The sequence below is a fragment of the Epinephelus fuscoguttatus genome, linkage group LG21 (assembly GCF_011397635.1).
Source record: "Epinephelus fuscoguttatus linkage group LG21, E.fuscoguttatus.final_Chr_v1".
Taxonomy (NCBI): Eukaryota; Metazoa; Chordata; class Actinopteri; order Perciformes; family Serranidae; genus Epinephelus; species Epinephelus fuscoguttatus.
Genome location: NC_064772.1, coordinates 18,703,302 through 18,728,566, shown reverse-complemented (window position 1 = coordinate 18,728,566; position 25,265 = coordinate 18,703,302). Strand labels below are relative to the sequence as shown.

At 41.6% G+C, this 25,265-nt stretch overlaps 1 protein-coding gene across 2 annotated transcripts in view; it reads right to left on the bottom strand.

Moving 5' to 3' along the window:
• si:ch211-285f17.1 (sickle tail protein homolog) overlaps positions 1 to 24,101 on the bottom strand; it is a 113,903-nt gene extending 89,802 nt beyond the window's left edge. For both annotated transcript variants that reach the window (XM_049564588.1, XM_049564589.1), the window contains exon 1: positions 23,745 to 24,101. In XM_049564588.1, coding sequence (XP_049420545.1) covers positions 23,745 to 24,072 — 328 coding nt within the window. In that variant the 5' untranslated portion in view covers positions 24,073 to 24,101. The remainder of the gene's footprint in view (positions 1 to 23,744) is intronic.
• Positions 24,102 to 25,265: the final 1,164 nt, after the last annotated feature.

Genomic DNA, 25,265 nt, shown 5'->3' with positions numbered 1-25,265 from the left:
GGACCCATAATGCAGAGAGAAACCATTCACATTGCATCGCCTGAAACCACCACACACAATGTGCAGTTTTCTAGAATTATCTTCAATTTGTCACAGCTGACAGTCTGAAATATCACACAGTGGGTTGCGTTGAGTGTCATGATTAGGAGTGTACAGTATATACCTTCCTTTTTTCTGACTGATAGTATGCTTACATCTGCATGCTAACATTTCTTTACTCTTAAAGGAATACCCCCCCCCAAGTAACCATCTGTATGTCAGTTAGTGACACCGTCTTACGCTGAATTTGTGAAGGAAATTTTGTTTTTCTCGCATGCCTCCAATGTGAACGAAGAATCCAAAAACAGAGAAAATTCTTGATGAATTGAAGTCGTAAAGGGCCATGCTCAACAACAGCACAACTATATCCAAACATCCGTTAACAAACTCTCAAACAACTCATGTAGTATAATAAAAGTTACATTTATCCAGTTTTATGCAGGCGTGCCACTTTTCTGTGCACAAGACTGTACAATACATTTTTTAGCCACATAAAAAGACGCCCAACGTACAAAGAAAAAAAGCACTGGCTTCAATTTTCACTATATTAAGAATATTTGGCTAAAGGACACTATATTGCTCTTCAAAGCCATCAGACTCCATTGACAAAAACAATAATTTTACCTTGCTGAACACAGGAGTTGCTACTCTCTGCTGCCTTGATCAGTTGGCTTGTTTGTGTTATTGTGTGACTTTGGTGTTTTACAGGGTTAGTTTAAATTTACCAATGTCACACAATAACACAAGAAAACTCACTGATTGTGGCAGCAGTAGAGCAGCAGCGCCTAGGTTTAGTTTAGTTTCAAATACCAAAGTTTAAGCAAAAAGACTTGATTGGGAAGGAATAAGCATAAAACTAAATAAATGAGACATGAGCCCCTTTTACACTGCCCCTTCAAGGCGGGTATTTGATGCCATTATGCCTCGCTGGTCTATATAAAAGGTACAATTGCAGAATGGGAGGACAGAGATGTTACGCCTAAAGCCAGCATCAGAGGTAGTAATAGGGCCGAAACAACATCTGTGTAAAGGGAAAAGCTGGCATGACGACGTGTTATGCATGAAAACCATCGTAGGAAATTTAAAAAGTAGCTGTTAGCAGTTAGCAACTAACTCAAAGAAGAATTTTAGTTGCCAAGAATATCCAAAAAATAGGAAAATAATGAGGTCCAGAAGCTCCTTTCCCTCTTATCAGAGGACAAGATCAGCCATGATTGTTACTGCCATGTTATGTCACTGTTATTATTTATAAAGCACTGCAGATGCATTTTTATATGCTACACCGGAGGCTGAGGCTATTTGTGTAACATGTCACACCTATCGCGCCTCTCATGCTTTCGCAATGCCAGCATGCTGTATAAAATCACACAATGGAGTGGAATGATGGTGCTGTTGTTTGGCAAAGGAAGCATGAAGAGGGGACCTCGTAACAGCTCTATAGTGTAATCTCTGTGTAAAAGGGCTTTGGATTATGATGCAGGAGTTGTGTGAGAGTTTGTAAACAGATGTTTTGATGTAGTTTTGTGGTTGTTAAAGGTGGGCCAGTATGACCTCAATTCATCAAGAATTTTCTCAACTTTTGGATTCTTTGTTCACCATGGAGGCATGTGAGGGGAAAATCACTTTAATTCAGTTTAAGTTTAAACAAAACAGGTTGAGTAATTGACAAGCAAAGAATATAAACAAAAAGAAACTTTTAAAAGCTAATACTGCCAATCCCTCCGTGAATCAACACTCATGCAGCTTTTGGCAGCTTTCAGGTCATTATTGGGTCTCTAGCCTGTATGGCTGTGTATTTATGGTTCTCACTAACACTGCTAACATAACCCCATGGGCATCTGGTCTTAGCCAACAAGTCCAAAAAGCCTGTTGTGGGTTACTTGACCAGAGGAAATTGCAGAGAGCCAAGGTAAATGGGTTACTGGTGAAGAAAGTTGAAAGAGAGCCTCGGCTTCATCAGAGAGCCCTTTTTGATGGGAACTGAGGCCATTATTGCTCTTCAAAGCCACTAGACTTCATCAACAAAAACAATGATTTTACCTCACTGAACACAGGAATTGCTGGTCTACCGCTGCTTTGATTGGTGGTTGGCTTGTGTTATTGCGTCACTTTGTGTGACGCAGGACACTCCTTCTCATTACTGCTTGATTGTACTGGTACCACACTTACCACATAATCTCTGACTGCAGTGTTTAGAGAAGCTTTGTTGTTGTGCAATTTTTAGGTAATTGCGATTGCTAGATTTAAAATAATACCAGAACACTTGGGTCAAAGTATTAATAGACAGTGATGCAAAACTTGAACACTGGAGCCTTTAATCCTCAAAAATCTTGCCTCTAACAGCTGGGTCCTGATTCTGTTATGAATACAGACATGCCCTCTGTGCACTTTGGCATTCAAGCGTTTCCTGCATCTAATAACATTTCTGTGTTTGAAGACGACAGTGCTTAGTAGGATCGTCTCAACTGTCAATAACCCCTAGACGGTGAGCGTGTATGAAATGGTTGACAATACAAGCGGGCCAGCAGCTGGTTGAGGCGGTGAACCTGTCAGGTCAGGCTCCTCTCCTCTCCCACCTGGCTCCACATCTGTCCATCACTCCATCTCTGCCTCTCGTACTTCCCCCTCTATTATGTAACACTTTTAAATGATTGTGAGTGCAGCCGAACAAACAATAACTGTAAATACATGTTGTTGTTTTTTTGTTGTCATAGAAATGCGATTTGTAATCAGGTTTATAGAGTAATACAAAAGCATTTAGCTTAATTGTGTTGGGCTCATAAGTGCACTTCAGGGCCTTCTGGTGCAATATAAGAATTATTGGTCTTAATATAATGCATTTAGAATGGCCAAGAATAATGACACTAAAATATTTATCAGATGTTTTATGCAATGTCAAAAGAAAAATGAGCAAATATGCTTTCCTCATAAGCAAGGGTTTTATAGCGGGCTGCAGTGCTGCATCTGCCTCTCAAAATATTTATTATGCAAAACATATCTACGAGGAATCTGGAGTTAAAGTGGCCCTTAAGATATAAGTCATTTGCCTGTCGTTAAAAGCATCCTTTATTGCTACTCTGGAAAATGTTTCAACAATGAATAATTGATGATTGCTGGTTGCACAACAAATAAACTGCCAGCTGTCGCATTGTGAACTGTGGGTCTCAATCAGCAACTTAGCATACCCTCCTTGACTTCCTGTTGATATGAGACGCTCCCTGCCTGCCTGTCAAAGGATTTCAGGGGATCGCACAACAACAAACAAATATGTTATGAAATAGGCAGCGCTGAGAAACATTTGGTCCCGATCACAATTAATATTCCGTCTCTAAGAGAATAAAGAGAGCAAGGGAGGAGAGGGTAAGAAAATAAAAGTTAGCTTTACTTTCTTATTACATCTGCAGCATCTCTGTGGCTCCATTCAGCCACAGTGTGAAGTCGTCTATACGTCTACAATAAATCTGTGAAATTACATATATTCACAAAACTACTGCTTTTACTCTGCTGATGCTAACCCATGTTTTCACTTCCACCTTGCTAATTTAATTATTTGAATGTTTCATGCCCAAATTACACTTGTTAATTAACTGCCACTATTATTTCCAGCAACTTTTAGATAAATTAACTTAAATTATTCAGAAGTGCATAATAGGCAGGTTATTATAAATGACGGTAAGAAACACATAGTGTCATCCAAGCGTGTGCAGAAGGGAGGCTGAGAGTGTCTGAGCACCTGCCCCTCTGTCACTTGATGTCCAAAGTGCCCTTTTGTTAATGCTTTCTTTTTTTGGTCTGATGCCCTTATCAACAAGAACATTTAACAATTAATAATAATGACTGGCTGCCGTCAGTCAGTTTACATCACATCACATGTACATCACAGTTATACAACATAATTTTAATAGTGGTCCTGACTGATGGTTCTTACTGAGGTCAAGTGAGCCGTGTTTTTAAATTTGTGTGTTCCGGTATGAGTGCGTAGAGCAGCCAAAATGCATGAAGAAAGATCTGTATTTTAGCAAAAAATTCTCTCATTTGATAGACCAAGTGAAACAACATTATATTGCACTTTGCATTACATGAAATCCAATTATAAAATAAAAAGTTATAATAATAATAATAATAATAATTTTTATTTGTAAGCGCTTTTAACAAATGCTCAAAGACACATTACAGTTTTTTTTAAAAATCATAAAATCTATTGATATCTATTCTACTGTACTGTTTTTTTATTTTAAAAGGGGAGCTCCAGAGTTAAAATATCACCAGAAACCCTAATCATCTTTGTCCTGTCATAAAAAAACCCTTTCCTTCAAGGATTGGCTGAAAAGACAAACCTGACTATGACCCTATGAAGGTTCATAGGGTTTTACTGTACAGTTTTCAAGAAATATTAAGCTATGCTCACCTCAAATTACATTATAACGAATTCATCATTTCCTCATATTAGAAATTTCAATCTAAAAAAAACCCTTCTAAGTTTATTCATTTATTTTCCGTAAACTGCTTATCCTGTTAAGGGTCACAGGGAAGCTGGAGCCTGTCCCAGCTGACATTGGGAGAGAGGCGGGGTACACCCTGGACAGGTCACCAGACAACCATTCACACTCACATTCACACCTATGGCCAATTTAGAGTCACCAATTAACCTGCATGTCTTTGGACTGTGGGAGGAAGCTGGAGTACCCAGAGAAAATCCACGCTGACATGAGGAGAACACGCAGGCTCTGCGCAGAGGGGCTCCACCATCCTGGGGATCTAACGCTCCACCCAAGGTTCAAACCAGAAACCCTCTTGCTGTGAGGTGACAATGCTAACTAATGCACCACCAAGCCGCTTTTTATCGTTAATATGAAATTTTAAAAGGATTTATATCCCAAATTACCCTGAATATATCCATGTCAAATTTCATGTCATCTTACATTATAATTTTTAAGAAATTTAAAGGTTAAGTCAGCTCAAATGACATGACAACATTCATATTTTCCTCATATTTATCTATCACAATACTGGGTGGGAGACAAAAGCTGGGTTTCTATCCAAATGTATCGCAAATTTTAAGCAAATTTTGTGAAAATGCGCAAAAGAAAATGCGAATTTATGCACGTTTCCATTCATTATTGTTTTGCGAGTACTGGGAGTCAACAGGTCGAGCAGAAGGTTGCACCGTGAGGTGATGTCATTGAGAGCGTCTCATGTCCACAACTGATGTAAACAATTACCAGCACATCCATGACTACGGTGAGATGGAGAGATTCCTTGGGGACTTCTTGGCTATTGCGAGAGCTCTCATCACACTCATATCAGCGTTGTCAGCGTAGCCTACATAATGCCGTGATGTCTGTGTTGGTACACCAGGCAGCACACATGATGCAGCGGTATTCAACACATCCAGTCTATTCAGGTAAGTTGTGAAATAGCCTACACTCACCTGACACTGGAGTAATTACCTCTCTCTAAGTTCACACAGGTGTGTGTGTGAAGTAGAAGTAGGATTCGGTAGCCTACGTCATTGTTTATTCGCTGTTTCCATTGCCAAAAGTTGCATTTTCCTAATATCGATACGCTGACTTTTCCACCCCCTCCAAGCGTAAAAACTTTTTTGCGATATTTCGGCCCTTTTTCGAATTTCTGGCGTTTCCATTCAAGTTTCTTTTTGCAATTGTTGAAAATGCAAATAAAAATAGGTGGATGGAAACCCACCTAATGACAATAATATGATGCGGTTTGTTGTAAGGTTCCAATTTACATTCTGATTGAATCTGTGTCGCTATAATTCAACAGGTTACTATAGTGTTGCAGGCAAATTCAGAATTTATCATCTTCTAGATTCTCAGAATGTAATAATGTATTTTTATTGCATTTTTCTGTCTCAACGTTTAACTTAAAGGCAGGATAGGAAGTCAGAGAGGGAAAGGTCTGCAGTAGCTCTTTTTACAGCCCCGAGGACAGAATAAACTTGGCCAGTATGGGGTGCTGAAACTTTCCGGATCTTTCAAACAGAGTTTAGAGACACAGTCTGCAGTGAGCAGCACAGGTCAGTGCCATCACCAAGTCCCAGCAGCCCAGCATCTGTTCTCTGAAAACAACAAGCCTGCAGGGACAGACGTACATCTATACAGTGTCACCACTCAGGAACACCCATGCATCATCTGTCCTGATAGCATACACCTGGGCATGTGTTCATTTATTAGCGAATCTGTATGATGTTGTGAAGGTGGGACACAGATGAAATATATTATATTGTACAACAAGGATGCAAAAAATACACACTGTCCAGCTTTCCAAATGATCATGTTTGATTCCTATCCTTGTTTCACCGCCTGTTGTGTAACGCCAGAATGGGTCCTGCCTGCTCTGCTTTACATTATCTTTTCCTTCAGTCTCCCTGGTTATAAGAAATCAAATATTATATAACAGAAGGGATGTTAGATAAGAGTTTCTGATGCCTATCACAACCCATCTACATTCTTCTGCTGGGCGTCTTGCAACACTATTGGCTCGGAAGGATCATGACAAATGGTTATTTGGCTGAGTTTAATTCGAGGAGACAATTGAAGCAAAGAAACAGACTCTACAAATAATGGATGCAAACAATTGACTTTTGCGCAGCCAAAATAATCAGATTCAAAATGTATTTCCACTGTTCCACTCAGAGCAGTATCAAAAGTATAGTAATAAAGGGATTAAATCTTTTTATCCTGTCACTCGGTTGAACGGTCTATTAAATTTGCTCCTCTCCAGCTCCCACTGCTCCTAAACTGATAACACATTCACCCTTTTTGATTTCATTTTTGTGATGAACTGGAATAAGTGTGGTAGCATCGGAGATAAAAGTGAACCCCCCCCCCAAAAAAATAAAAAATTGGAGAAACTGCTGTCACAATATTGTCGTGTGCATCCCGGTTTTCTGTGAAGTATTAAACCTCCAGCTGTTGACATCAGTTTAGCAGAAATCCCCCCCCTATTCTCTCCCCGCAGCTCAGGCTAAAATGCTGCGTCAGTCTCATGATAGCTTTAGCTGCCTAGCTGGAAAGCATGCAAGTCTTACCAATGACTTCATCACGCAGCCAAACCGTATTATTCCCCTTTAGAAAAATCCCCAGATTTAAGAGAGGATGGGGGTGGGGGCGAGTACATTTGATCCCTGATTCAATGTTTCTAGTGTTTAATACTGTAAGAATGTACCAAAGATGCTCAGAGGCACAGGGTGGCTGTCAAACCCATCGCACTGCTTCATATTTAGGGGGAAGATACTTGCCAAAAAAGTGAAGTTCTCAGTCACAGCCTAATTGAACAAGCTGTGCTAGCAGGGATAAAATGAATAAACGTCAGGGTAAACTCTTTGACAAAACTGCATGAGAGGTGCAAACCTTCACAGGGACAGAAAATCCAGTGTGGGCATAATGAATCAAGTTCGACCTGAAATCCTATTAGCTGTACAGCTGGGGGCGCTACATGCCAGGAGCCATTGGACTCTCTGGTGTGGAGTGGAGGAAACTCACCACACTCTCACTGATGTCAAAGACTTAAGTGTTGCGAGGTATAATTATGTGAAGTGGTAGGAAACCTGCACACTATCAAAAGATGAGAAATTCCATATGTGGCCAGGAAGTCTGCTTTATTTCAAGTTGCAATAAGTACAAAGTGCAGTGCAGCAGGAATAAATCTTACTCTTTTTTTTTTTTGTATTGAACAGCGCACTATGTTTTACAGCTCTGTTCCTCCACATATTGCACAGACATGTCTCCATAAAGAACAGGCTGGATGTCTGAATTCAGAGCCTGGTTGTCAAAATGATCCATGTTTCACTATCCAGGATCAGCGAATCCATCTTACTTTTGTGCTGGTTTTTCAAAAGACCATTAGACTGGCTCACCCTGATCCAGAAACAAACTTTTCAACATTACCAAATCTGGATAACTAGTGCTCTAAAGCGGTGGTTCCCAGCTGATCCAGCCATGCGGTCCAGATTTCTCCTTAGTCATTAGCTCAAAGTCAACACAGTTCAATATATCCAGCATCATACTTGTGTTTGGCCATGTCATTAAGCTAGTTTGCTGCCTCTTTTAAGTAACTGTCCATTATTCACTCACTCTACAGCAGAGAACAACATTTTAAAATAAAAGCTTTCTGCGGGAAATCCACTGTACTTCAAAATAAAATGTGTTTTTTACAAACTTGGAACATTCCAGAGTCACTTGCAGTCCATTCAGAATGGACCCACAACCCACATGTTGGGAACCACTGCTCTAAATGGGGATTAAATACCCCACTGTAACAAAGTGCTGTAAATTAATGGTGGATTTTTTACAGTATCCTCCAGTATATTACAATTATTACCAAAAAAAAGTTTAAATATTCATTATTTTCATGAGTTGTGTATGGTTGGTTACGCATAACAGTAGTTAAATGTAATTTGTCTGCATAAAACAGTATTTTCTGTCAAGTGGTGGAAATATGCGTCATCAGTTTGTTTATTTATGTGTTTTCTCTGAGGTTATGCTCATGAGTTCAATATTTTATTGGAGACACTTTCTTCTAAATATGGTAATATAGTACCTTCTCAGTTCTTTTATAAACATGTTCCAAATATCACTAGTCTTATAAAGTCAGCTGTACAAATGGTTCAAATGTTAATTCTTTTGTGTTTTCTACTTTATTTTGTGTATTTATTTATATTTGTGTATTTATATTTATGGGTATTTATAGGAATTAAATCCAAAAGTAGCAGATTTTATTACCTTTAAATAAACAGTAACTGGCATATACTGTAGGCCACTGTAAAATGACCGTAAAACCCACAGTTGTACAGTAGTATACAGTAATCCATGATACTGTCATATACAGTAGCTGCACTGTAAAATAACAGTAACATACTGGGATCTCTGCTGCCAGCTGTTTACTGTTATTTTACAGTGAAATTATTTTCAGTGAAAGACCACCAGGTAGGATAGCCAAGGTGGGTCACTATAGGTGTTTTTAATGAAGAGACAGAAAACATGCATGTTCTCCCCATGTCAGCGTGGGTTTTCTCTGGGTACTCCGGCTTCCTCCCACAGTCCAAAGACATGCAGGTTAATTGGTGACTCTAAATTGCCCGTAGGTGTGAATGTGAGTGTGAATGGTTGTCTGTCTCTATGTGTCAGCTCTGTGATAGTCTGGTGACCTGTCCAGGGTGTACCCTGCCTCTCGCCCAGTGTCATCTTGGATAGGCTCCAGCCCCCCTACAACCCTCAACAGGATAAGCGGTTACGGAAAATGAATAAATGAATGAAACAGAAAGAAAATAAAGCAAATTTTGTTTGATGTCGACAGGAATTTGGGGGATTAATTTATGCAGACATAATCGTTTTTTATTTATGTATTTATTTTTACTTTACTGTATTGAAAGGTTTATGAGGTAACTTAATCTCTACTTATCTATTGTAACTTTAACAGCTGAGCAAATCAGTGCCAAACATAAAAAAATGTGTATATATTTGACCAATTTAAAAGTTTTATTACCTTTCCTCATTTCCTTATCCACTGTGAGGGTCCAAGGACAGATGGATATCGTATGCTGTGAAGTCCTCTGAGGCAACCTTGATTTGTGATATTGGGCTTTATAAATAAAACTGAACTGAATTTTATTCCTGAAATCTGCCCTGAATCCACCCTTCTGCTGGGGATCAGGATAATCCTGATTTTGTGGCTCAAAGATATCCCAAAAATGTAAAAAATCAAGATAGGATCAACGGATGACTTCTTTCTTTTAAACATCCTATTTTCCAGGTTTTATTTAATGCAATAGCTGAAGTCTGATCAGATTACTGCTGAACAGCTGGGCCCAGGTGCCTATACAGATTGTTAGTACTATAAAAGGGCCAAAGAAAGCATGGTTTCAGAAAGAGGTGTAAAAATATAACTGTTGCCGGATCAGAGGCAAAAGTAGAGTGTCAAGGTCAGACACATAATTGAGATAAAGTGATAGCACAACCACAAATTTATAATTCAGCGCACGTGGGTCACGGGGATCTTAATGGCTTCAGAGCAGGGGTTAGGGTGCTCTCTGTATTTGACAGTCATTATGTTAACTATGACAGGCTGAGACCCTGCTGAGCACCTGACAATTATAGCACAATGGCATTCTGCTCTGCTGGCAAATGAGGTACATTTAAAAATGACTCAATTATTTTTGGATAAGCCACAGTTAGGCAGCACACACACAGTTATTAACCGGTAGGATGTTGCAGCATCTGATATCAGCACTGCGCCCTTTAAGAACAAGCACTTGGTGCACTGCTGCTTTGCTGTTGATTGGGGCACTGTGAAATACACCCTAACTCTCTATCTTTCTAATTAATTTATAATGAATGCGACTACTTTGGCTTTAGGCCCTCATTGGTGCAGAGATAAGCAAAGATCAGGTCTCACTGTAAACAAACAGTTAATAAAACCCCAATACCATACCATCTATATTTCACACTGGCAATGAGAAGTCTTTTTGACTTCTCTTAGATATGAATATCCTGTTCATCACGCTCACTATCAAAGGCCTGAAGCAACACAGCTCATAAACATTTACACACGCCACAAAAAAAAAACCTCTCTTGACTCCCGCCATCCATTTCTAAAAGCAAAACCACACACAAGCTACTGATTTGGTGCAGAAACTGGAGCAGTTTGTCTTTGCAAATAAATGCAGATATTTCTTTTAGTGAGCAAACACTGACACACTTCTCCGACAGAAGGGAATGCCTGAGTTATCAGTTTCATATTTAGACAGACGCTGAAAACGGGTGGGGCTTCTTTCCCTGATGGCAACAGTTGCTCGGTGTGAATACAATTTATGTGTCCATCTTGCAAACATGAAGCCCCTTGCCAAAAAGAGATGCTCACTCAGAGCTCCCTGAGCCATAACTCATTACTGCGGCAGGTATAGACGCAATAATGTAGAGAGTGTTTTTGTGAAAAGCTAAGTTGCCGCTGGGAAACAGATACTGTGAGAGGGGGTCGATTAAACCGCCGTAACAACCACACAGGTAACTAAAACTGCGGGTAAACACACTTCTATCATATCACATTCCACATGCAACTTTAATAAATACAAGTTGATGCATGCACCTGTCTGACGTGCATACTGTGCTCTCAGCACTGCAATTGCAAGTCTGCACACACACCGACACAAACACACACAGATGAACCAAGAAATGCCACTGATGCAGCCAAGAGGGAAAAAAACAGAAGAAGAGGAAGGAAAAAAGAGAAACACTAAAGCAAAGTATGGACCAGCTTTGTCTGGCAATTTTCCTCCTGCAACTTTTTAATTTCTCTTCTTCATCTGTCAGCCTCTCTCTCCCAGGAAGGGGAGAAAGAGAGAAAAAGAGGCCTATACATCAGTGAGATTTAATGCCGCCTCATCCTGCTCAGCACTCGTATCACATGGTGTACATCATCAATAATCTTTACGAGCCACTGCCTTGGCTAAAACACAAGGGTAATGTGTTGCCCCTGCTGCAACCACAAACTCCCAACCCAGGCATCTTGGAGCTTATTTTCCATCTTTGTTTTCTGCATGTAAGTGCATCACAACAATAAAAAAAGGCCACTGAGATTTTTATAGGCTTCTCTGGCTGGAGAGTGATATTCAAACACAGTACGCTGGCTTTGGATCTATCTCCAGCAGACAGCATACAATTACATTTTCACACAGACTGACCACAAGATAAGAAATATACAAGCTGCAATATGTATGCTTGCATGTACAGTGGATCACAGATGACGATTCATCAACAAGCACTGTACTGTAAGAACCGAGAGTTTCCTTTCATCCTGGTCATTTGCTGAGCTGTGTGACTGTCACACCAGATACTGCATGTTCGCAGTTTGTTGTCACGTCTGGTGTTGAAAACTGGGACAGACGAGGGCAGTTTTGAGGCGGTGAAAGCTGCAGTTGCGGCAAAGTGGCACAGAAGACAACAGGGTAAAGTCAAGAGGAAAATCAAAAATTACCATGCTGCTTCAGACATGCATGATGCTTCTATTTTTGAATTTACAGCTAGTATTTACTGAGCAGCGAGTTTGCATCCCTTTGCAAAGTTCAGGGATCAACCGAGAAGTAAACACAGCAAGTGCCCTTCCTGTCCTCAACAATGAATAGAGACATGAGTTTTCTGTGTCGCTACTAGTTCCTTTTCCTGACCATAAACCACAAGTATGCTTTCAAGAAATGCCCTTAAACGCTCCATTTTATGAAGGAGAAAAAAAAGTTGCTCAGGGCCCGCTGGAACCTCTTAAAGAACCAGAGAAGGAATGTGGTATCACTCAAATCTCTGGACACATTTTTAGGGTGGTGATTGATTTCTCTTTTCATTGTTATCTCAGATATGATTTATACGAGGACATTTAGCCACAGGGTGTCAGCTAAAGGTCAGTAGGTCCTTAACTTCTGCAACCCAAAACCTCAGAGTTTCACTTTCATGCCTGCCATAGCTTGAGGTAATGAAAACACACCATCAGTCTTAAAAATAGTGACAACACAAGGAGGGAAAATCAGGTGATGGAAAGCAGTAAGAGTGCTGTAATTTCTGGAGTGTGAAATTTAGATACTGATGCCAGGGATGTAGAAATCACTTGTTGTAATATCATAGTGCAACCCTCCAGTCTTCAGCCACATCACATGCCCTAATCATCTGACAGTGTACAGTAGACTTTCCCATGGTGGATCATGTGGTCCACATCTGCACACTCACACACCATTAGTCAGATATTATGTTTATTTCAACACTGTTTTATTTAAAGGAGCAGTTCAACATTTTGGGACATGTACTCAAAAAGATTAATATCACTCTCGTGTCTGTGGGCTAAGTACGGAGCTGGAGCCAGGAGGTAATTAGCTTAGCTTAGCATAAAGACTTGTAGCAGGGGGAAACAGCCAGCCTAGCTTCATCAGAATAAAACAAAAAGTCTACCAAGGCCTCTAAAGCTCACATCATATCTCATTTGTGTATTATGCACACAAACTGAAAGGTAAAAACAAAAACGTGTGGTTTTACAAGGAGTTACATGTTGTAACTATTTCAACAAGACCCCAGGAAGTCACTGCTGGTAGTTCCACAAACATGAAAGCACTAAACTCCAGGTAAAAGAACAACTTTCTGTTTTTACATTTCAGCGTATGCACCCATTAAACAAACTAGATAATAGGTGTAAATTACTGAGCTTTACAGTGCTGGTGTCTTTGCACATCGGAGAGAACCAGGCTGTTTCCCCAGGCTTCCAGTCTTTATGCTAATTCAATGTTATAAAAGTTACTGACCATGAGTGCTTAGCTACAACTACCTTTCTTCACTCAAAAGCCATTGAATTACTTCACCATTACTGTATATTTAAAGTAATTAGCAGGGGTGGAAGTAATAAATTACATACTCTCATTACTGTAACATTTTTACTTGTACTAGTATTGCACCCTGCTACATTTCAAGTCGCATCTGTCACTGAGTAGCCTACAAACAAAAGTGAATATAAACTGTGAGAGAATGGAACAAAAGGAAGGAGGTAAATAAGCAGCTGCAGCAGAGAAGAAGCTTGAGGTCTCTCTGCGGCTGCAGAAGAACAAAGCTTGACAGGTGACGGACACTCTGGAGGAGATACATGTTGTAAATGTTCACATTCACTGGCCGAGGTCAGGTGGTGGGAGGGTGCAGAATGGGAGTCACACTAGAGTTGGGCCTAGTGTTTAATGAACAGTACAAAAGCAATGCACTTAAATTTGTGGTTAGTTTAACTATGCCTCAGCATAGTTACAAAGGTGGCATCTACCTAAATTAATCACTCATTTGATGCTCCACCAAGGGAGCAGTTTAGTGACCCAAATCAAACACACCCACAATGTGAGGTGACACAGGGCAGATTGTTAGCATGCTAAAGTGCTCATGTTAACTGAAGAACTTACACATTTAGTGAGGTGTTTGATAACTTTCTACAGTTTCTGGCAATAATTCCTGAGGCTGAGTGGACTGGTTATAGTGGGACAAGTGAGAAAGTGAACTGGTTTTTCAGTTCAGTTCAGTTCAGTTCAGTTCAGTTCAGTTCAGACAACCTTATTTATCCCAGAGGGGCAATTCAGTTTTACAATCTAACCAGACCATACACAGACTCAGGCAGAAACAAGCAGCAACCCACAGTAGTAATAGTACAACGATATGCTTCAAGAATCAACAAACAGAGAGAAGGACTTTGTTCTGCAAAAGGTTCAGAGAGTGATGTTCATAGAGGTGAGTGCAACAACTCAGAGTGATAATGTCAACAACCACAGGATTGCTAGGGAGTGTTGCATGTATACGGTGTGCATAAAAACTGAGCTGTGTCTCCTTTGCTGTAAAATGTGTTTGTGGATGTAGCTTCTGTACACTTTAGTGTTAAGACAGCCCCATGCTGTCTGCCTGGGTGGTTAGTTCTAGTGAGGCTGAAATGAAATTAGTTGTATGTATGGGCTGCAAAGTGTCATCTATAGAGGTTGAATTTACTGTTGAGTTGGACATGAGGGGTTATGTTGCTGATGTTCCTCCACTAGTATGTGTACTGACATTTAATTCTATTTATTTTGTAGCCTAACAATACCAGCCAGGCTATCACAGAGCTGACACTTAGAGACAGACAACCATTCACACTCACATTCACACCTACGGGCAATTTAGAGTCACCAATTAACCTAATCTGCATGTCTTTGAACTGTGGGAGGAAGCTGGAGTACCCAGAGAAAACCGACGCTGACACGGGGAGAACATGCAAACTCCCCCACCCGCGAACTCGAACCAGGAACCCTCTCGCTGTGAGGTTAGTCATAGAATGAATAAAATAATGGATGTAGCTACCGTGACACCACCCATTGGTTTGTAGACTCCCGTTTTGAAGCCTCGAGTTCTGCATTTTGGCCATTGCCATCTTGGTTTTTGGAGCCAGAAGTGACCATATTTGGACAAGAGGCTGGAGCTGTGGTGGAGCGAGGAGTGGATCTGATTGAGAAGCCAAAGACACTAACAGTAGACAGCCTGCCACTCAAAGCTGCTCGCACTTAATTATGTATGACTTACAGTTAAATTCATCCCCCATACAATTGTCACGAATGGGGAAATAAGCTATGGAGACCAAAACCATTTTTTTTGTACCAGGCTACAAACATGTTAATTTCTTCTGTAAAGTTGGGCATTTTATCATGGGTGTGTATGGGGATCGACTTGCCTCTGAAGCCAGCCTCAAGTGGCCATTCAGTGAACTGCAGATTTTAGCACTTGAGCGATGGCTTCATTTTCAGCCCCAGAAGTTCAACTTAACCTTAAACTCGGTAGAAAATCTCTCTTAATCTGTATGCTACATGGACACAAAATATTTTAATGACCTCAACCAAATATTCCTCTTGCAAATGATCACAGATGTGTACCGCCAGCAACACTAAATATTAATGTAATATTAATGAAAAATCCAGTCCCCTAAAACAACATGTCGATGTGAAAGAAATAAACACAGTAGGAGATTCAATTTGAATCGTCTGAAATGCAGAGATAAAAGTGTATGAATATTTAGCAGTTTGTGCATACAGCCATTTTTGTGCACATTCACTAATTCCCACACAGTAAAAAAAAAGAAAAGAAAAAAAGATATATATATACACACACACACCACATCACGTTTGCTGCCTGAAGGGTAAAAGGGTGTAAGAGGGGAGGTGGAGACATATTGATTTCTCTGTCGACTCTTTGAGAGGAAACCCTGAGGGAGGCCTTGCATCCGCTTACACCCCTCAGTTGGGTGAATTAACCACATTTATGCTTTGGGCTAGAACACACACACACACACACACACACACATTTCATTTAATTGAAAAAAACTATCAAGTAGTGAGATGTCTGGTTTGAAGGAATTTCATGGCACATTTGCAGTATTAGCTTTGAAGACTTTGCTGTGTAATCAAGCCAAACTAATAGGCCACACTGGAAAGTAAATATGCAAAAAATGTAGACATGGTAATGTCTGACTTCAGCAAGTGCAAACCCTGGGAAGTGAAGTCAGGGTGGGCATCGCAGAGATTAAGGCCTTTGTTTTATCCTTAATCTGACACAGAGAGAAAGCCAATCCCCTCTGCTGTCTCTCTTTGAGATCCGCACAGCCTCAGGAATCAGGAAGAAGCAACATTGCCCCAAGCTACACCCCCAAAGAAAAACACACCAGAGACAACAGGGGGATTTACAATACACACTCATGAGTAGTCACATAACCAAGGCTCTTTCTTCTTGCTCAGTGGCCCGATTATTATCTGTTTCTGTTTGAGGGATGAGTCACATCCACTCTTTTTCTGAACACACACCCCAGGTCCATGAACACACCATTAACTCACCTACTCTTCTTTCTTCTAATGACTCATTGGACTTCTCTCCAGGCTCGGGTACTTATTGACAAGTCTTAGACAATAGTGAGTTGTCTCCCACAGCTGAGAAAACATTAAGTCACTTCCTCTCTTGTGGTATTTTGAGGAAAAGTTCTTAAAAAATTTTAAAACTCCTTAACAAAAACAGATATCTGAATGCGTTAGAGGAACTGACGTAAATGGATAATAACTAGTGACAGGCTGCTATGTTCATGTTTTTTACTGTTTTCGTGGGACCGCCACATATTTACACTGCTACAAACACCAGCAGCATGGCGAGACGCAGAGTGTCTGTTCTGTGCTGAGCCAGGGGCCCAATGATGTGTAAGCAATGCCAATCATCTGGGTAATTTTACATGCAGCTTCTAAAAAATTTTGGCTTCATGCACCAGTGAGCAACTTTCATAGGAATGAACAGGGTCCCGCCTGTAACACTGTATCCAAGGGTCTCATTTATAAACATACTTAAGCATAAAATGAGGCCAGAAAAAGGTGTACGCCACTTCCCACGCAAACGTTTTTATCTATAAAAACAGACTTGATGTGAGAGACTTTGACCCATGCTTACAAACATTTTGGAGATAGGAAATTGGCGACGCAGATGGTGAGTTGGAAGTCTGATTGGAGAACACGATCTCACTCCAAAGTCGTCAAAATCCAGGGCTTGGGCAGTGACTTCCTGCATCAGAAACCAACGAAAAGGCATCCTTTAACGTCAGCATGATACGCAGCCAGTTGCTGTTATAGTTTAACGCTGCCTGGCAACATCAGGGGGAAATGCAGTGGGACAAGAATGAGAGTTAAGATGGCGAAAGTCTGAATGGGGCGCACGGAAGGGGTGGTGAGTGGATCCAACTTTGACTTTCACCCAAGAGAGTGGTGTTCGTGTCCCGTAAGATTCTAAAGCCATACCTTGTTGTTTCTTCCTAAACCTAACCACGTGCTGTTGTTGCCTAAACCCAACCACGTATGTTTCTTGTTGAAGAAAAATCAATCAATTTGCAGTGTTGTACCAACGTAGAGCATTTATGTCGAAAGAGACTGAATGTAAACGTTAAATTTCCTGTGAAAACAGAAGTGTATTTTGAAAGACAAGAACTTGACACGGTGTCCCAGGACGTCAACAACCAATGCACCAACGGTACCTTGCACATCGTATGTGAATGTGGAAAGTCGATGACCAAGCATGTCAATATGTGACAAGGTCGGAGTGAGTGTGTTGGCTTGTAGAAACTGTCGAATATTTTTTGGCACATGCCACTTTTGGCTTTTGTCAGTACGTACATTTTTAGTATGAATCCATTGAACTATTTTATAAATGAGAGCCCAGTTCTCCTTATTCATCCATGATTGCGCCACATCACACTTTTGAGCCTCTGTTAAACACCGCAGGGGAAATTCCTTCACTGCAACAGCCCTACTTTCAGATACTATTGAGACAGTCACTCAAATTTCTTGCACCAGGTGTAAAGGATGTTTTTTCTCAATCATATGCAAATGGACAAGATCAGCATGACATAATGGTGGGTAAATCATATGAATAACAGTTTGTGATTGCTCAATTCAAAGTCAGAGTGGAGGGGGTTTGCTTTGAATCAACCCCCTACTTACGGGCTTCAATTTGTCAGCTCAATCACAAAAAAAGGAAGGTCTGGATAATACAAAGGAACTCACACTCTCAAATTCCCTTTTGGCAGAATAAAAAGACACTGTACAGTGAGTCAGAAACTTGTAAACCATCCAATTCTGTAACAGATATGTACACAAAAAGGTAATTAAAGTGGCTTTCTGAAGAATTAGAACTACATATCCGTTTTAGCGGGCCAATTGATGTGGAGGGAAAGTGTTTTGTAGTCTTAATAACTCTTGCAGTCTGCCTGATAGTTGTCAAAGAAGAAAAAAACCCAGAGAGACAACTGGGGGGTTTAAAGAGTCACGAGTGGCTGCAATTAATGTAATCCTTACTCTTGGCTTCAGTGTCAAAGAAATGGGTGATCACATCCCAATCCTCGAACTCATTCCCGTTACACTAAGCTTTTTCTTTTTCAACAAGGAAATAAGGCAAAAAAAAGAAGTCTGTCATGGTTACACACCACTCAGACTATCAACAGTGAGCAAAACTGACACATTGTACCGCGAGCATGTAAAAGCATGTAACACTTCTCTGGCCAGTGATTCACATCCATATGCTGTTAGCGCAGTTGTCAACGGCTAGAAGTACACATGTACATTATGGCATTTGAGGCTACACTGAAAGGTCTTAATAACCTCCATCACTCGTAAACAAGCTGAAGCAACTCCGCACATACTGATGTGGTAACAAATCTTGTGAAACAGTATCAGGCAAGAAACAACATATCACGAGTGCTGGTGCCCGTGTCTGGGTGGGTAAAGAAAAATGCAGACGCAGCGTATGAAACCCCCCGATCACGCTGTGTTCTGTTTCTTTTACTGACTCACCTTCTCAATCACCACAAGGTGAGGTCATCCAAAAATGACTTTATCTCAAGAGCATCTTGGAAACAAATCCTCGCACGATGGGGCATGGGATCAAAGGACCCCTTAGGTTACACAGGAGGTGAAATACTTTCAAGTTGATCTAGACACACAAAGAGAGAAAAAGAGTCTGGGAGGCCTGGAGATAGCAAAGATTGATAGGAGAGCCAGAGAGAGGTTAAGTCAAAGTCTTTCCAGACCGTTACCATTCCAGATGTTTTCATCAGCTGGTCAGTCAGGGTTGGCAATATGGCCCTAAAATTTTTATCACAGTATTTTAGGGCATTTTTGTGATAATGATTTCAAGAACATACAATTGCAACAAAATGAGTAAATTATTAAAAGTTACCACATTTGTACACCTTCTTCTTTCTCTTTTGGAAAGACCCAAAAAAAGTTGAGCTGTATTTTTCCAGCTGGACCTGTATGCTCTGCCATTTCTCCTTTGCTGTGCCAACTGTGTCACTAGGCACTGACCATCAGACCCCCCACACACACGCATACACACAGGCCTGTATCTATTGAGACAGGAAGTTATGTTGCAAAGATTACTGCACATTTACACATATTAACTTTTTTGTCGAGCTTCGCGTAGGCTTACTTTATGACAGGCTTATGGCAAAATGACTTGGGAACGTCAATTCCTGTGTGCACGGTGAGAGAGAAGAAGTAGAGTGACACTTTACTGCTGCCAGAGAAGCTGCTAACTGAATTTATTCTGAGCAGCAAGTCACTAAAAGGGTCTGAAAAGCCCGGGGCTGTTCATAAAACATTCGGACCCCCAGGCCTAACGACGCTTCAGTTCCACACTACTGAAGTTGCTCCCCTTTTTGGAACTTAACTCCTCTGCTGTGGCGCCGGTAACAATTTGCTCTCAGCCATGCTTGTTGGTACTGTGTGTAATGGTATGCCGTTATTATGTAAACAAGTCTAAATATTGCCATTATGACGATGTAAAAAACTTTAACATATCAAAAATTAGAATAGTATTACTGTGAACTTTATGATATGGTACAACCCTACTGGTTAGCCTTGCCCTGTTAGTTTTGTACAATAGTCTGTGCTGATGAATATTGTGTCTCCTTAATGATGGTAAGTTCGCCTATGTAACTTTTTGGAGATGAAAAAACACACAAAAAAAACCTTAAAATAATGAACTATAAAAGGTACCATTCCTCCATTCAATAACCTGGTATGACCTGTAGGTTATGGTGGCTAAATCTAAGTAGACCTGGCTGTATAGCTCTCATTGCAGAGTGCATTCACTTTCTTGTTGATGCTTGTCTTCATTTGCTATGTTACACTATGTTTTAGCATTAACCATAATCTCATAATTGTCAATTTGGCCACAGTGGTTGCTGTTTAACAAAAGGTACACAGCTGACTCACTTTAAAGTAACTAAAGAGCAGAGGAACAACACTACACAGCTTACTTTAATTGTTCAATAAACTTTATACTCTCTGAACCGACTGAATATTTAAAAAGATTTCAATACTCATTTTTGCCGTTTTGCTACATAGATCAGCTGCGCTTTCTTGCTCTCTCTCTCTCTCTCTCTCTTACTGTTAATGTTTCACGTCAGCTGCGTTTTTTTGCTCTCTCTTATTGTAAATGTTTGGCGTCAGCTGCGTTTTCTTGCTCTCTCTTATTGTTAATGTTTACCGTCAGCTGTGTTTTCTTGCTCTCTCTTATTGTCAATGTTCACTATTGTCATTCTGCTTAGTACAGTTATTCCGCTAAGTAGTACTCTGCCACTAAGAAAAACAAGTTGTCATGTTTTAATTTTTTGCCTTCAATGTTATTTTCCCCCATGCTACTGAATATTGATATTTTTAAGGTATTGTATCGCAGATAGAAATTCCTGTATTGTGACAACACTAGTTGGAAAAAAAAAGACATAGACTACATGACCAAAAGTATGTGGACAAACAGGACCTGGACACAAAGTAAGCTGCATAAAGAAACAGTTTTCAGAGTTAGGTGTATAGAAGCATCAGAGGCACAGAGCCCTGACCTCAACCTCATCCAACACCTATGGAAAGAATTTGGCAAGCATCAGTGTTTGACCTCATTAATGCTCTTGTTGATGAATGGGAGCAAATCCTGGCAGCCTGGTTTCAAATCTTGTTTAAAGCCTTCTCAGAAGGGTGGAGGCTGTTAACGTTTTGGAATGATGTTCAAAATCACACGGGTGTAACGTCTGGGTGTCTGTGTAGTGTACATAATAACAGATCGAGAATACATATAGATGTGTATCCAGAGCGAGAGATGCCTAGAGGAGTCAGGCAAGATGTTGCTGAACCGTACTTTGATGCAATGTCATACAGTATCCAAAAAAAAAAAAAAAAAAAAGGTGAACTTGAACCTGTACTTGAGACTCGTATTATATCCTCTCTGGACAGAAAATGTCAAACGGATTTTGCTTTCGGTGGAAGCTGCCACTTTAAGGCTGAAATTGGGCCCTTTGGCGAGCAGCAGTCAGCTCTGAAGCTTTCACACAGTGGAAATGTCACCTGTCACACGCACTTATCGTCTGCCAGTGCGGTGTGCATCAGCTCTGTCTGACCCTGTGGGTCTGTGCTTTAGCTGCCGTCATGCCCTGTAACTGGCATTAGCGGGGGAAATGAGGACCTGGCACGGTCTAAACCCCCCCCCATTAACCAGCCTTGTTTGTATACAAGCCATAAGTGGATAGGGAATATGATGAGCTGCCCATTAGCCTGCAGTGAAAGGGTATTTAATTGTGCTGGCCTATTTAAAATCCAAATACTTAAGCAGCACATGGCTCCGTGCAGCCAGCAGCAGTTCCCTAAAGTGAAGACCTTGTGAGTGTTGTATATCAAAGGGCTGTGCAATCAGTCTACTGTATAGCTGGTTTCTAGAGAGACTGGACTGTTGGAGCACTGGAACTTCAAAGTTACTGTCCATAACAAGAAATCTACAGAGTTCTCGCTGTCTCGAAAATGCACACTGAGACAGAGGCGAAATGGGGAGAGTACACACAGTTCATTTATTCTTTTTGATAGTCTGCATATGTGTGTGTGGGCGGCGATGGCATCTTTCAATAACCGATTCAATTGCTGTCAAAACATGACAGGAAGAAAAGGAATGAGGAGGACAAAAGCGCAGAGAGAAACAAAAGTGGAGAGGGTGTGAAGAAAGACAAAGAAACACATGAAAAGCAATGAGCGAGGGAGGACATGAGAAAAGAAGACAAACGTAGAAAAACTTAGAAATATAGACGGTATAAAGAGAGGATGGGTCACTTTTAATGCCCTTAAATGAACACACATGATCCATTAAGACCAATTTTAGATTTTTTTTTTACTTAACTCTATCAGTATTGTGTCAGCGCACATTTAGGGGCAAATGAACTAAAGGCAGACTGACCCTAACCCTTACGAAGTGAATCAGCGCTGCATAAAGACCCTTTATTTGTATAAAGACGAGACTGGAAGCTGCACAGACAAGAACATCTGGTTTCCAGTACAAACCTGCCCCCTTATAACCCATAACCTGTCTTTACTGCGGGGAGGGATTCACAAGCAGACGCAGCTCAAGACCTGTTGATTTCTCAGCATGCCCTGCTCACATTCCTGACCTCCTTCTGTCACTCTCTCACTTGACTCACCCCTGTTGCCTACGTCTACGTCACCCCCACACTTAAACCCCCCTTACTCTCCGCAACTGCTGTCTTTGAATACAAGCTGAACAGTCAAGTGTGATTGACAGGAAACCTTTTAATGGATGGAGAAAAAAAATACCCAGTCTGTCAATCGGTCTCTTAACAGCTGCTGGCAGTATATGCAGAGTACACAAATTCAACAGTCTTGGTCAAGTTGCTTTTGAGAGTGTGAGACGACTGTGACCTGACAAAACCATGAAAGCTAGCACCCCGCAGAGTTAGGAATCTGGTGAGAAGGCCAAAAGGGAATGATAAGACCACTTTCCTCAACCTCTTGGCCCCTCCATTTCTTAATCTGCACCCCACAGAGACCGAGGCAGTGGGATAGTGACAGAGATCCCATGAGTAGTCATTCCTCTCTCCTCCATCCTCCATAGCACTGTGCCGAAAAATTAAGCTTCCTCATTCATATCAATGAGGCAGATGCATTGGCGCAGCAGGATTATGGATACAAAAGGCACAGGGGGGAAATGCAGGATCATCCTGCAAAAAAACCCTGCAATGTTGTTGATAGAGTACCTTGTAAAATGAGCAAAGCAATTACAGTACAGTATACTACAGTATATCTCGCGACTGTCAAGGCGTAAAATAAAATGATTGCCATTGAGATAACTTGCTGTAGTCATAAAATCTTGTCACATAGTATAAAGTCTTGTGCAACATTTGTTGTGTCTATACTCAAGGCTGTTTTACTCAAACTGGACTTCCGAGATCAACTTTTCACTGGTCTCTGCAGCAACATGCCCACCCCTCCAAGCAGACCCTTGCATTTTTTAACGCTGTGCTATTTTTGGCCCGAAACCTTGTTAATCGTGGCTGCTTGACAAGAGCATCCTTTGCCACAGGGCAGGAGGGAGATCACTGATAACCCAGGTAGACCTCATCAATTAAGCACACAATTACTGGCATCAAGGGGGACACGCAAGAAGCAGACTAAAGCCTAATCCCCTGCATGCTTAACTGACGGACAAATGATGACAGATGAGTAGAAAGAAGACACAACTGAAATCTGTGTAGTCACTTTAAGCATGTACCTGCATCAATTTTAAATCAAAGTTTCTTGTAAAGATCACTGGAGGCAAGTTTCAGATGATGAAGTTTGGCTCATTACTTACTGTGCACAGAGCCTTGCTGCTGACTTGAAGCTTTGGGCGGGTTGATCTTGCTCTTGGGAGTGACCGTCTCCATATTTTCGCCCTTCTCACCTGGACTCTGGCTAGGGGCCTGAGTTTCAGTCGGGGTCTGCGCTTTGTCTCGGGGCGCAGCGGCCTTTAAAGACTTCTGTCTGCTCAGGATACCGTCGCTACCTGCCCTCATCAGCTTTTCCCCCACGCTCAGCACCCGGGCTCGACCGGCTGTGCCAGGGCATTCCTTCCTTGGGGAGGGCAGCTTGGATCCAGCCCCTATCGACGGGGGCCGGGCCAGCCTGGAGGCTTTAGACATCCTTCAGGTCAGCAGATCAGTAAAGCTCCTCAGTCTTTCTCAGCCAGTGTGACTGCAGCTGTGTCCCGTGGACAATCCAGGGTTTCTCAGCTCTCAGTGAGTGTGACTGTGACTCTCCAGCTCCAGCGTGTTGTGACTGGTGCAGGTAGGCTGAGAGGGCCAGAGGGAGGGCACTTTTGGGAAGGCGAGCTGGGGGTGAGGGGTGGAGGGTTAAGAGATCCTTGGAAGGTGTTCTCTTCTCCTGGCGTGGCCTCCTGGGATCATCCTCCAAAGCAAACAGTGTGTGTGAGTGTGTGCGTGTGCTGGTAAATTGGTGTATGTGTGGATAAACCTGTGGAGTGACAGGACGTGCTGTGCCAAGTGCAAACAGAAACTCAGGTCTCCAGTGTCAGCGCATTCCGGCTTTTTAATCCCCTCTCTGCCTCTCTTTCTCCGTCTTTCACACTCTCTCCTCCTCCATCCCTCTCTTTTTTTGTAGATTTCTTGCGCTCCCTCTCTTCTTCACTTGCTCTCATACTATGGTTGTCAACTTCTCTCTCCTACCTCATGCTTAATAATTCTTTCCCATGTTCCTGTCCTCTTGTGCCTCCTCTCTCCTCTTCTCTTTCGCTTCGGTTCACTCGCTCTTCTTTGCTGATGCTCAGCGGGTAACCATTCTAGCGCTCCGGCAGACGGAGACCAGAGAGGGGAAGATTTAGAGACAGTGAGGAAAAAAAAGAGCACGAGGGAGATAGAGAAAGTGCCGGCAGAGGCTTTGCGGAGGAGCCCTTCTCTTCAGGTGCAGCTGCACAAGCTGTTCCAGATGTGTGTGCAGTGCTTCACGTCATCAGCCGACCGCTCAGAGCCACCCTCTGGTACAATCACTGGCTTCACCTCGTCCTATTTTCCCTCTTTTTCACTGTCCGTCTCTTGTCCCCCTTCTTTCAGACAGCCACAGTACTCCTCACATGTGATGAGATGTTCGGGATACCAGAGGCAGGAATGCACACATGCACAACACAACACACCAAGCCCTTCACTCACTGGTGGAATTTACAGAGAATTAAAGAGCGCAAAGGAGGGGAGCGTTACAGCGTGTGTGTGTGTGTGTATACAAGAGACACACAGTGGAGCTGTTCTGATCTCCTGCGCCTAAGACATCAGCTGTGACAAGAAAAAAAGAATACAGCAGAAGTTGGCTGCGAGAGGAACAG